The sequence below is a fragment of the Erigeron canadensis genome, chromosome 3 (assembly GCF_010389155.1).
Source record: "Erigeron canadensis isolate Cc75 chromosome 3, C_canadensis_v1, whole genome shotgun sequence".
Taxonomy (NCBI): Eukaryota; Viridiplantae; Streptophyta; class Magnoliopsida; order Asterales; family Asteraceae; genus Erigeron; species Erigeron canadensis.
In genome coordinates, this window is record NC_057763.1 from 5,801,655 (window position 1) to 5,815,502 (window position 13,848).

General features: G+C 37.6%; 1 protein-coding gene across 2 annotated transcripts; it reads right to left on the bottom strand.

The window, feature by feature from the left end:
- Positions 1-5,762: 5,762 nt before the first annotated feature.
- On the bottom strand, positions 5,763-9,945 carry LOC122592903 (putative FBD-associated F-box protein At5g56700). Of its 2 annotated transcripts, XM_043765231.1 has the most exons (5): positions 9,821-9,945; positions 8,381-9,418; positions 7,320-7,520; positions 6,368-6,847; positions 5,763-5,971 (listed from the first exon to the last, which is right to left on the bottom strand). In XM_043765231.1, the coding sequence occupies exons 2-4, from the start codon at positions 9,380-9,382 to the stop codon at positions 6,374-6,376; spliced, it is 1,677 nt and encodes a 558-aa protein (XP_043621166.1). In that variant the 5' UTR covers positions 9,383-9,418; positions 9,821-9,945; the 3' UTR covers positions 5,763-5,971; positions 6,368-6,373. The 2 variants fall into 2 exon arrangements, with proteins under 2 accessions (XP_043621166.1, XP_043621164.1); XM_043765229.1 differs by lacking the exon at positions 5,763-5,971 and having other exon boundaries at positions 6,188-6,847.
- Between the last annotated feature and the right edge of the window lie 3,903 nt (positions 9,946-13,848).

Consider the following 13,848-nt stretch of genomic DNA (forward strand, 5'->3'; position numbering starts at 1 on the left):
TTTTTTTTGAATAATTAGATATCATATCGAATCTCCAACAAGGACATTTTCAATTGAGCTTTTTATAAAGTTTTTTAGTTTTTAAAAAAAGTTTTTACGTAATTTTTACACATTTGAGTGATAAACTTTTTACAAAAAGTTTGAAGTTTTTTAAATCATTGGAAGAATTTAACACTCTCTCTTCCTTATTTTGCTATTAAAAATTAGTTAAAAGACTTTCTTTTTATGTTTTTTTTTTTTCCATTTGAGAAAAGACTTATCAAAGTTTTATACTAGTAAGTGACTTTACTATTGAAGATGCTAAAAGTAATCTAACCACATATTAAAATCTTTTGATCAATACTAATTCCATGTGGCAAATATAGACTTGTGGTCACGGTAAATAATTACTCGACTTTACTCTCATACTGTAGTCTATATATATTATATCATTTTAGATGTCTTCCGATTATAGAAATAGTGCATAACAACAAAATAGCTACTTCTAGATCTCTCATACTTCATTATTATGCATACATCATATCAGATCATATCATATCATATCAAATTTTTGATGTCAATGAACCCGAAGCAGTGTATCTATCATTTAATTAATTCTATATATAACTCATCAAAACTTTCTTTCGAACTTTAAACCAAATCAAGTTATATATGAACTATTATGGTTGTGGATTAACTTTTCTGGTTAAATAATATCTTTAAGTAATACATTCACTTTCTGACAAATTGACAATATCTATCTATATATAAATACTTTGCATGAAAGGTAAAGTGGGGGTAAATATGGATACTATCTCAAACATCTCAGTACGTTTGAATGGATTTGAAACTGGGTGGTCAAGAGACGGGTCCAAGCGGTTCAAACTCAAAGCCACGTCAACTTTGCAGCTCCCAGGATTAACAACATTGTATCTTCAAGGTGTCTATTTCTGTAGTGATGACTATCCTGATAACTGCATTGGCCTTTTATCCAAGTGTCCAAACTTGCAGGATCTCACCTTAAAAAGATGGGAAATAGATGGATCGAGTAGTTTTAGTGTCTGTCATCCTGGACTATCTATTTTCACTGTTGATGAAGGACTCAATAATGCAAATGTGGTTGCACCTCAACTCGAGAATCTGACTATTAGATGCTTATAGAGGTTATTACGGTCCTTTGCACCTTAAGTCTACATCAGATGGTTTCCCATGTTTGAAGGAGGCGGATATTTGTGTTCTCTATCCCAAAGAAACCCATCCTCATCAAATGGTTGGTCTGCTTCAACAGCTCCACAATGTCAAATTCTTACACTTGACTTGGAAATTATTGAGGTATATCTATCTATCTATCTATCTTCATTTTTCTGATCATGTGCATCTTTAAATCTCTTACTAATTTATACTATAAGTTTAATATTTTCACTCTCACCTTTACATCAACTTACACCACTCGACACCGCCGCCACCACCAATAGTTGTTGCCATCACCAACAGTCGCCGACACCGTTAGACCATAGTCGCCCGCCACCACCCTTGCATTGCACGGGTATTATGCTAATTGTTATTTATGAGCTAATGGGTTCGGGTTGACCGGTCGTAAATCTCTGACCCTAACCCAACCCCAGTATATTATTATATATGTATTGTTTGGGTTAGGTTGGGTTTGGTAGGGAAGGGCTAGGCCTGCTTAGGGTAGAGCTATTTAAAGTATAAACAATCTATTTTGCGTCGGTTTGGATTTCGATTTGTTTCACTTGAATCCAAATACTAAACACCCTTAGCTTTTACCATAAATGTACTATGGATTTGGATTTTGAAACCCCGAAACCGGGTTTATAATAAGGCTAAATCGATGAGTTTGATACCCAGTTGTTAATTTCACTGCTATCAACCAAATACGTTCAATGAGAATGAAAGTCATTCTATCATTTGCATACCTATGAACCAAACACAAATGTCGTTTTTTAATGGCATAATTCTTTTAATATTGGTTGCAAACGGGTCAACATGACTACTCTTTTGTGAAGAGGTTTGTTTTGAGTAACTTATTGACATGATCAACTGAGCGGTTAGATTTGGGATGAGATAGATCAATGATCATGCCAATCGAAACCCGTCATCCAGTTTACGTTACGACTGCCATAGGCTCACACGCACACCACCTAAGTTTCATTATTGCATCATACTGCACCAACCGCCATTTTTTTTTGTCATTCCTCATGTCTCGTAACCTCTGAATCTCCCATCAATCACTCCCTTGCAAATCTGAACATGTTTTTATGAAGTTTACATATGCTATTTTGTTTTCTACATATAATTTTCACTAACAAAATATTCTGCAGCTTCTTTCTTCATCTGTGGAACTAATCTCTCAGCAACCTTCTCTGTTTGTTAACTTAAAACGTTTAACTATTTATCCGCATAAGGTTTCTGAGTATGATATGAGGGAACTGCCAAACGGAAAAGTCAATTTGTGTACTGAATTGAAAAACTATTTGCTGGATGGTTCACCAGGGGCGACCATGAAAATGATTTCCCGTGAGGTATGTAAACTACTACTACGCTTGGAAGTGTATATATTCTTATGCATTATGCATCCTACTTATTGCTCTAGATTCTAAAGACAGTTATGGCAAATTGGCAAGCATTAAGCCTAAGTTAGACCCTCATGTAAAGTTTCAACCAAAGGTATATCAATTGATGTCATCTGGGAAGCCTCAATCTGGTGACAGTTTTTCATTCATCACTAATTGTTTTATAACCATTGTAACGCATAAAGAGGGAATATATGGATGTGTTCCATTTCTTTCATTTTGCCAAATTTGAGTCAGCTATGGTAAATTTTGAACAAAGCATTACCTATTCAACTACTTGCTCTTGAGTTTTACTTACTTGAAGTTCATATAGTGACAATCTTGTAGCCTTTTGGTTTGATGAATCTATATACCTATGCAATATGCTATCATGCATAAACTCTCTGATATTATGCAGGAGATTATTGCATTGAAGGATGTTGCAGCAGCAAAAAAGCTTATGACTGAATTACGAGTACTTCTAAAACAAGAGAAAGCTAATACCAAAACCAAAGGGAAAGCACCAGTGGCGAGCAACAATGGAGAGAGAAAGATGCAACTTCAAATTAGGGGAAACAGAGCACTCATCAAGAATTATTGGAAAGATCTAAGTGTGCAGTTTGAGCAAAGGAAAGACAAGGCTTATCTCATTATTTCCAAGTTGGAGATCATTGAAGAAGTACTTAAAAAGCTTCCTGCAACAAACCGTGCTGTGATTCAACCATCTTTTTTCTAGTCTTTGTGCTGAAGCCGACAACGTCATGAGTAAAATAATGAAGATGCAGTGTGATGATATTCAAAGTCGTACAAGTGTGTTTTCATAAACTTGCTACAAGTACACCATTGGAACCGTCGTCTTAGGAAATTGTAAGTTCTTAATTTCTCTTATGCTTACGAACAATATCAAAATGTTAAGTATTGGTGTCATTTTATCCTTTTGTTTTTATTTCAGGTCTGACGTTTTTTGTTATTAGCCTTGCACAAAATGGAACAATAAAGTTATATAACTCCTTGCAGATATGAACTCAAGTAGTAAAGCATATATGCTTTTTTGCTGGCATTGATAATCATAACGCACATCACTATATATCATGTGGCTAGGTTCATATATTATGATCATCCAAGTGTACGTGTATGTAGATTTACTGTTTGAAGCACCTTATATTGTAAGATCTTTTGAACAACATGATATAATAGTAATGAATCTATGACAATGCGAAATAGTGCCTGTGAAACCAGAGTTCTGTCTCTTACGACATCCCATCCACAAAATACGTTTTGAACATACATTGTCTCGCTTATCCGTAAGATGGCATCAAAATTTTGGGGTGTTTGAATCGATGAAAGTTTTTTAACTGTGAATTCAAACCGTACCCAAGTAATAATAATTAAGATTGTTTATACTGTAATCTATCTGTGTGTGCAATAATAATAAGCTACAGCTAGGATTGTAGGCATTTATATGTGTGGGGCAAACACATTTGAGGTGACAACTTTAGATGATTTTAGCAAATTCAGCAGCATTGACATATGAGATTGTGATGCTTGTCATCAAGCCTGATCTTAACATTCTCTGAAACCAGAAAGGTGTGAAATCCTTGTTGGTTTTGATATTGAAGTCAATTTCTCTGTTTTTATGTGGGAAAAAAAAATGTATGAGTAGTTTGTTTTCTGTACATCTTGTGCCAAGTTGTTGCTTAACTTCCATGTGGTATCTTGGGACGATACCTTGAATTGTTGACAATAAGTAATTAAGTAGTATGGTTAGATTAAGTGGTTAACACTCTTACCTCTAGAGACAGGTCAATGGTTTAATCCTCACCTCATGCAAAGGCCGAAGGTCCTTTTCTATCATTTAGATAGAACCTGGAAGCAGCCTTTCTACCTAGGTAGAGGTAAGACTGTCTACATCTTAACCTGCTCCATACACTGTCGAGGTATTGCGATCCAAAACCCGTGGAAGACGGCATTTGGTGTTGCATTTACATTTATTATTTTATTTCACCTTGGATTGTTGACACAAGATCAATTATTATTGATAACTTTCTAAGGTTTTATAATGATAGTATATTAAGATTGGGATAAGTGTCTGGGAATGTAATGAACTATGCACGAATGTTTATGTTGTGTAATGAACTATTTGGATGTTTATTGTATGTAATGAACCTTCAAATCCAGGTTATTGGATGTATCTGACCAATCAAAAACTTACAAGTGGCAGCTTATATGGTTGCCACATATACCCGGTTGCATCCAATAAATAGGATTTAAAAGTTCATTACATATAATAAACATCTAAGTAGTTCATTACATAACATAAACATTCATGTATAGTTCATTACATTCCCAGGTACTTATCCCTATTAAGATTTGCTATACCGTCCGGCTTGTGTTCTTGACCTCTTGGTTACTAACATGGGAACTGTCTAAGTGTCCGTTATATGTAGAATGGCACTCTATAGCTAGAGAGTTAATTAGTGAGGCCAAACTAGGTATCAAATTAAGAATAGTTGGACTATATGCATTTGAACATTATACTTTAGATTACAAATGTTACAATGTCACATACGGATATATTAAACTGTGTGCTTGATCATACACCTAAAACACAAAAAAGGCAGACACACATTTTCAAGAATGATTAGGACATACTGCAAATTTAAGAAACATAAGTACAATATCAATCAGAAAAGATACAATAATGCAGACACAATGCTTTGAACATGGGCCTTTGCATGAGAACTAATAATTAAAAATATTGACCTTTTGGGATTAGACACAATATTACATGTATTTTTTAGATTCTCAAACTTCATCTATTTAATAGTAGGTGTCGAGTTCTAATTTTCTGTATATTTGTTTAGTTTCGAGCTATCTCAGCAAGGGTCCAAGTCAATCCTCAAGTGTTGCTAGGTAATTTTTATAATTCTGGCAGATAAAGCTATATTATGATTATTATCACCCTCCTTGCATCCAAACGGACGAGCTCTTTGTTAAAAGAAAGAAGAATTTAACGATTTTCCTAATTCTGTGAGAAAGAAATACCAGTCTTTTTTATTAAAAGTCAATACGAAATCATTCTACATCTTTATCCAGCTACATGGCATACACTTGCCTTTGCAATCTATGTTGCAAGAGCTAGGGAAGCAAAACCGTTACTTGGAGGGTCCCTACATAGTAACGTTATAATGCTACGATCTATGAATGTAATTTCAAACATCTTAATTTTATTATACAAAAAAGGAATGTTGGCACAACTTGTACCCGTTCTTACAAAAAAATTTCCTTTTGAGTTCCAACTAATATTTTGGAAATTTTCATTCAGCACAAAAAGAACATTTGTATTCCACACTGAACGTGGTACCTCATGCGGTGGATCCAAGAACATCAAACTCACTTTTTAAACTTGATAAAAGAACCTGTTGAAGCCGAGAGGTCAAGTTATTAAAACAATCCATAATTCTGATATTATTCTGTTTTGATGATAAGTTTTAGCATTAAATGATGTGATATTTAACCACTCTGATATTAGCAAATGCTAGGACAAACTATTTTGGAGCCCCATGATCACATTCTCGGCTCTGCTTAGCGACATGCATTATGATATGTGATAAATGTCATTGGTGTTCATCATAGCAGCAAAAAAGCATATATGTTTTACTACTTGAGTCCACTACTGTAAGGAGTTTATAACATTACCGTTCCAACTTGTGCAAATAGGTTGAGCACTATTGCATTAGGGTAATAACAAAAAACATGGGGCCTGAAATCAAAACAAAAAGGATAAATGGCACCAACACTAGTTAAGAACTTACAATTTGTTAAGAAGACATTTCCATTGTTGTACTTGTAGCAAGTTCATGAAAACAGAGACTTAAACGGCTTTGATTCTCATCACACTGCATCTTCATTAGTTTACACATGACGGTGTCAGCCTCAGCACAAAGAGTAGAAAAACATGGTTGAATCATAGCACGATTTGTTGGAGGCAGCTTTTTGAGTAATCCTTCAATGCTCTCCAACTTGGAAAGAATGAGACAAGCCTTGGCTTTCCTTTGCTCAAACTGCACACCCAGATCTTTCCAACAACTCTGGACCAGTGAGATGTTTCCCCCAATTTCAAGTTGCATCTTCAGATCTGGTTGTGTCTGGCTTTTCATATGCATCTTTGCATTATCGCTCTCCATTGGTGCTTTCCCTTTGGTCTTGGTAGTACCTTTCTCTTGTTCCAAAAACACCCGTAATTCGGCCATAAGCTTTTGTGCTGATGCGACATCCTTCACTGCTATAATCTCCTGCATGGTATCAAAGAGTTTTAGACTTTATAGGATAGGATATGTATGTAGATCATCAAACCAAAAACTACAAGATGTCAAAAACAAAAAACTTTCAAAAACTACAAGATGTCAGAAATATAAACTTTAAGTAGAACTCAAGAGCAAAAAGTTGAAAGGAATTCCTTTATTCCAAATTTACCATAGCTGACTCAAACTTGGCAAAACTAAATAAAATGGAACACATACCATAAAACCCTCTTTATGCATTACAATGAAAATTACAGGATTGAAAACAATCAATGATGAATGAAAAACTGTCAACGGGTTGATGCTTCCCAGATGACATTAGCTGATACCTTCGGTTGATACTTAAACAGAGGGTCTAAATACGCTTAATGCTTCCCATAATTGTCTTTAGAGAAATAAGTAGGATGCATAATGCATATGAATATATGAACATATATAAGTCCAAGCATAGTAGTTTACATACCTCGCGGGAAAACATTGTGACAGTGGCCCCTGGTGAACTATCCAGCAAATACTTTTTTACTTCAGTAGACATACTTACTTTCCCTTTTGGAAGGTCCCTCATGTCCCACTCAGAAATCTTTTGCGGATAAATAGTTAAATTCTTTAAGTTAATAAACGGAGAAGGTTCATGAGAGATCAATTCCACGGATGAAGAAAGAAGCTGCAGAATATTTTGTATGTGAGAATTATATGTACAAAATAAAATAGCTTTCGTAACCTTCATAATAACATGTACATGTTCAGAGGTTATGAGACATGATCAGGAATGTAAGATGTAATGAAAAATAGTAGTTGGTGCAGTATAATGTAATAATGAAATTCAAGTGGTGGGAGTGTCAAACTATGGCAGTAGTGATGTGTATGGGATGATGGGTCTGGGTTGGCATGATCATCTATCTCAATTATCAACCTAAATCCAGCCCGTTTACCGTTTAGTTTATCGTGTCAACAAGTAACTCAAAACTAACGCTTTTTATAAACGAGTAGTCACATTGACCCATTTATGACCCTTTAAAAAAAGGTGTGCCATAGAAAAACTACAGATGTTGGTTCTTAGGTATGCGTATGATAGAATGATTTTCATTCTCATTGAAAGTGTTTAATTGATAGCATTGGAATTAACAATCGGGTATCAAACCCATCAAAATAGCCATACTATAAACACATTATGGGTGCTGGGTTTCATAATCCAATCCCATTCCCATTATAAATCCAAATCCATAGTGATTCCATGGTAAAACCTATAGGTGCTCAGTATTTGGATGCAAGTCTGAAAATCAAATCAAATCAAAGTCGATTTGATTATGACCCAACCTTAAGCATGCGCAGCCCAATGCAAACCCAACCCAACCCGATCGATACATATATTATACATGTAAGTCATCATCACTCAATAGGCCTCTTTTACCTTATCTTGTTTTTAATGTTTTTATTGCTTTTACATTACTTGAGTAATAACTAAGAGTATTCCTTTAGCTGATATATAACAATTAATTAATATGCACATGAAGATAGATATACCTCAATAATTTCCAAGTTAAGCGTTAGAAATTCGACATTGTGGAGCTGCTTCAGCAGACGAACTATTTGATGACCTTCAGTATCATTAAGATGACAAATACAGATACCCACCCCCTTCAAAGAATGGAAACCATCTGTAGAATTAAGGTGCATAGGATAGTAACCTCTATAAGCCAAGGAGGCAAGATTAGGTGCAGAAATCACATACTCCGGCTGACAACTGTTGTTGCATCTAATAGTGAGATTCTCCAGTTGAGGTGCAACCAAATTCACAGACACCACACATGTGAGTCCATCAAGATTGAGATTAGATAGTCCAGGATGACAAACACTGAAACTATTTGATCCGTCTGTTTCACATCTTTTGAAGGTGAGATTCTTCAAGTTTGGACACTTGGATAGATCAAGGCCAAAGCAGGGTTGAGTATGGCCCTCACTACATAAAGTGACATCTTCGAGATACAATGTTGTTAAACCTGGGAGCTCCAAAGTTGACGAGGCTTTAAGGTTGTACAACTTGGAATCATCTCTCGACCGCTTAGGTGTGAATCCCTTCAAACTGAGATGTTTAAGAGACTGGGCAGAACTGAATAGCGAGAGGGGACATTCAATTTCATTATTCTCAAAGAAACATATAACATCAAGTTGTTGGATGTTGTGAGAGAACGCATAGTCCATAAGTTTTTTGACAGATGGCTGCTTAACCTTTCCGCGAAAACTAAGCTTCAGTGAAAACACGTCTATTTGAGTATTGCGGCGAGTGAGAAAATTTGTAACAAATTTGGAAAGTTTCGGCAAATTAGGAAAATCCTCGGTAGAGAAGTTGAGGTAAGGCATTGTAGTCCAGATAAATCTATATCTAGATGACAAAGCTATGGTTTTGACGGCATCTTTGACACCGATAAAAGAAAGGATTTTGTGGATGAGATCATTTGACAAGCTGCTTAATCTATCATCATCAACTTTTTCTTTCTTTTCCTTTCTACCATACCCAGAATCCATTTTCTTGAATTTATAACACCAACGATCCCAAGATTTCTTGAATTATAGACATAAAAAACATATATAAAAAAACAAAAAAGAAACAAAATCAATATTACACAAATAATGTTAACATTCAAAAAAAAAAAAAAAGGGAGGGGGGAGAGATTTTTCCTCTCAAACTAGAGACTCTGCAACGCTGCCTGGTGTTCCCACCAAGTCGCTTTTTGGGGTCTACGTTAAATAATGTTGACATTCATGAAAATCTTTAAGCTATAATTCCCCAAAAAAAAAAAAAAACTTGAAATCGCTTTTAAACACCCTTTCGTGACAGTAAAAATAAAAATCAAAACAAAGATAAATTAATTGGTATGAAGTAAAAATTAAAAATAAAAAAAATTAAGGATTTAGGGAATTAGGGGCAAAAGGTAAACTAATTGCTAGTAGTAAGCAACAAACCGTATGGTGGTAGGCTCGAGGATAGTGGATGGCCGGAGTGGCGGACTCCGGGGTGCGGAGGTCAGTGGTAGTGGAGCGACTCACTGGTGGCGGTGGTGACGTGGTGTTATGTTGGTCCTAAAGAAAGTGATTTTTGTTGTTCTTTCTCAAAAAGAAGAAGAAGATGGATAAATTATAGTACGAGTTAAATATTTGGGCTTTTTTTTTTGAACAATAAGTATTTGGGCTTTTTAAATGAGCTTTTTAAATGGGCTAAAAATTAAAACTGGTCATTATTGATAACTATTGAAATAAGGTATTAATCACGGGATAATTAATGGACTTTTTCGTTTGTATATGGTTGCTCATTATATTTTTTTTACTGATATATATTACCCACAAACTTATAAAACTTGTATATAGTTGGCCAATATTGATGGTATACCCCTATCGGAACGCAGGACATACCACTAAGAACTGCGATATGAAGGGAAGAACTGCGATACGAAGGGTGTCTGTAACAAAGGCCTCCACTGTAAAATAAAGAGATATGAATTGTTCCCCTATAATTCAGGGATTTGGTCTTATCTCTTAGCCACGAAAAAAGGAAACAATCCTCCTAGACTTTCTATTCCCTAAAAGTTAGAAAGTCTTTAACTTTCTCTCCAAGATAAATTCTCCTATAAAAGGAGATTCATAAGACCTCACGAAGGCATCATTCATTCATTCTTACTCATTCTAAACACAATCGACCAGATCTAAAACATAATAGCATGATCTTAATCGGCTAACAATCAAATCATAATTGATTGGCGTAAAGAGATTCATTCTACCTTCGGGGAATCGCCAACAAACAACCAAAAACACCCATCATTCCCCTTTCTAAACCTAATCACGGTTCGGTGTACAACCATTTGGCGCCATCCGTGGGACCCCCTAGCTTTGTAAAAAGAATTCTGTACGCCCGCCGGAAATGGTAAAGAAAAACAAAGGCGAACCCTTGAACCGCAGGAGGCCCAGCCGCCCGTCACTTAAGCCCAGTGAAGAGTCTGAAAGAAGGTTTTTACTTCCCACCGTTGGAAAGAGGTAAACCTTCCAACGACGAACGAAGGGTTTATCTAGATAGTGGAAGTGAATGTGATGTGATATTCGAACATTGCTTTCTCAAACTTCCGGAGGCTCTAAGGGCCCGACGAACAGACCCCCGCGGCCCCTTGGTCGGTTTCTCCGGAAAGCATGCATGGCCACTAGGAGAACTCGATCTGGATGTCACTATCAAAGACGGGGAATACGAAAGGACCGAAACGCTGGACCTGTCGATAGTACTACCCCCTCACCTTATCATATCATTTTGGGAAGAACAGCGATGCAAAAGATGAAAATGGTCCCTTCAGTGATCCATAGGCTTGTCAAGTTCCAATCAAAGAATGGGATAGGCACAATCCGCTCGTCCTATGAGCAAACAAAGCAAATTAACGACGTCAAGAGAGTGGAAGAGGAAGTCAAACCCTTAAAAGAACCTTCGGAAGAAGAGAATATCGTCAAGATCATGGTTAACCCAGGATTCCCGGACCAGACCATTTCCATAGGCGCCCAGCTCTCCGATGAGTGTAAACGAAAACTCCAAAAATTACTACAATCGAATATGGACATATTCGCGTGGAAATATGTCGATATGACTGGAGTCCCGAGGGTCATCACGCTGGAAGGTAAAACCATCGTAACAGAGCATCGCTTGAATGAACGAAATCACATAGAGCCGACCCATCAAAAGAAACGAAGCCTCTCCGCCGATAGGGACGAAGCGGCAAGAAAAGAGGTAGAAGAGCTATTAAAAGCAGGAATAATAAGAGAGTCAGTGTATCCGGTCTGGATTGCAAACCCCGTAATGGTCAAAAAAGGAGACGGGGGGTGGCGGATGTGTGTTGATTTCACCAACATAAACAAGGCGTGCCCAAAAGATTGTTACCCACTACCCGAAATAGACTGGAAAGTGGAGTCGCTAGCAGGACATAGGTTGAAATGTTTTTTGGACGCATACAAAGGCTACCACAAAATACAGATGGCAGAAGAAGATGAAGATAAAACTGCATTCTACACTAGCAAAGGGACCTACTGCTACCGAAAGATGCCCTTTGGTTTGAAGAACGCAGGAGCTACATATCAAAGGCTCGTAGACAAAGCTTTCGCTACACAGATAGGAAGAAATCTGGAGACTTATGTCGACGACATGGTTATCAAGAGCAGAAATGAAGAAAACCTCATAGAAGACATTCACGAGACCTTTGGGAATCTCTAGAGAATCAACATGAAACTTAATCCTAAAAAGTGTTCTTTTGGGGTAGAAGAGGGGAAATTCCTGGGTTACTACGTAAGCAACAAGGGCATCCATGCAAACCCGTCGAAAGTAAACAAGTTGAAACAAATATCAGCACCCAAAACAATCAAAGAGGCTCAAAGCCTAAATGGCAAGCTTGCGGCCCTCAGTCGTTTTCTCTCTCGAGGGGCCGACAGACAGCTACCCTTCTTTAAAACACTGAAGGGGTGTGCCACGCACAAAGACTTCCGATGGACAAAAGAAGCAGGAAAAGCCCTAGAGCAAATGAAAGAATATATTGCTAACCTACCCACACTCACAGCCCCGGAACCCAAGGAAACACTCTTTGCATACCTAGCAGCTTCGGCAGAATGCGTAAGTGCCGTGTTAGTAGCAGAAAGAGAAAGACAGCAAATACCAATTTACTTCGTAAGCAAAGTTTTGCAAGGAGCTGAGACCAATTACCCAGAGCTAGAAAAATTGGCCCTTGCATTAGTCCATGCAGCATGAAGGCTGCGCAGATACTTTCAGGCTCATCCTATTGTTGTGTTATCTGATAAACCTATAAAGCAGATATTATCGAAACCTGAGAAGTCGGGAAGAATAGCCAAATGGGCTATCGAGTTAGGGGAACACGACATAGAATTCAGAGCGCGACATGCAATTAAAGGGCAAGTACTAGCAGATTTTATTAGTGAGGTCCATGAAGGCAACGACTCCATGATACACTCCGTATCGCTAGAAGTAACGGGAAGTGTTGAAAATGACATCTGAAAACTATATACTGATGGAGCAGCTAGCTCCGATGGCTGCGGAGCCGGACTCATGTTAATCAGCCAGGAAGAGAAGGAATTCACCTATGCACTCAGGTTCGAATTCGAAGTGACCAATAACGAAGCTGAATACGAAGCACTATTGGCAGGGCTTCGTATCGCAAGGGATATGAAGATACGAAATATCCAGGTATATGTTGACTCCCAACTAGTGGCGTACCAAGTAAAAGGAACATATGAGGCAAAACAAGGTACCACGAAGCTATATCTACAGAAGGTACAGGAGTTAATAGAGTACTTTAGCCACTTTGAAATAGAGCACATAAGAAGAAATCAGAACAAAAAAGCAAACGCCCTGAGCAAGTTGGCATCTCTTACGTTCGGGCACTTGGGAAAACAAGTGCTAGTAGAAGTACTGAAAGCAAGATCAATAGGAGAAAAACAGATATCAGATCTCGTAGAAGAGGAGGGCAAAACATGGATGACCCCCATCTACGAATACCTTGTAAGTGGGATACTCCCGGCCGATAGGAATGAAGCTCGCAAGATAAGGGTCAAAGCCCCGCAATATAAGATATTGGACAAAAAGCTATACAACAAAGGTTTTGTTACGCCTTGGCTCCGTTGCGTAGGGCCTAAGCAAGCGGAGATTATCGTTCGCGAGATACATGAGGAGATTTATGGGGCCCATTCAGGAGCAAGATCTGTCGCTACGAAAGCCATGCGACTTGGATATTTTCTGCCAACAATGCACCAAGACTCCACGGCCTTGTTGAAGAACTGCGAAGCCTGCTAACTGCACGCTAACGTTCCGCGGCAACCGAAAAATGATATGACTTTAGTTACCTCAGCATGGCCATTCATGCAGTGGGGAATTGATCTCGTGGGACCCCTTCCCGAAGGTCAGAACAGAAAAAAGTTCCTAGTCGTAGCCATTGATTACTTCACTAAGTGGGTGG

Excerpts from the sequence above, each read along its gene's own strand:
- LOC122592903 (XM_043765231.1), bottom strand. The coding sequence starts at position 9,382 with ATGGATTCTGGGTATGGTAGAAAGGAAAAGAAAGAAAAAGTTGATGAT. Across the intron at positions 7,521-8,380 it reads TTAACTTGGAAATTATTGAG|CTTCTTTCTTCATCCGTGGA; the intron begins GTATATCTATCT and ends AATATTCTGCAG. Across the intron at positions 6,848-7,319 it reads TCACAATGTTTTCCCGCGAG|GAGATTATAGCAGTGAAGGA; the intron begins GTATGTAAACTA and ends GATACCATGCAG.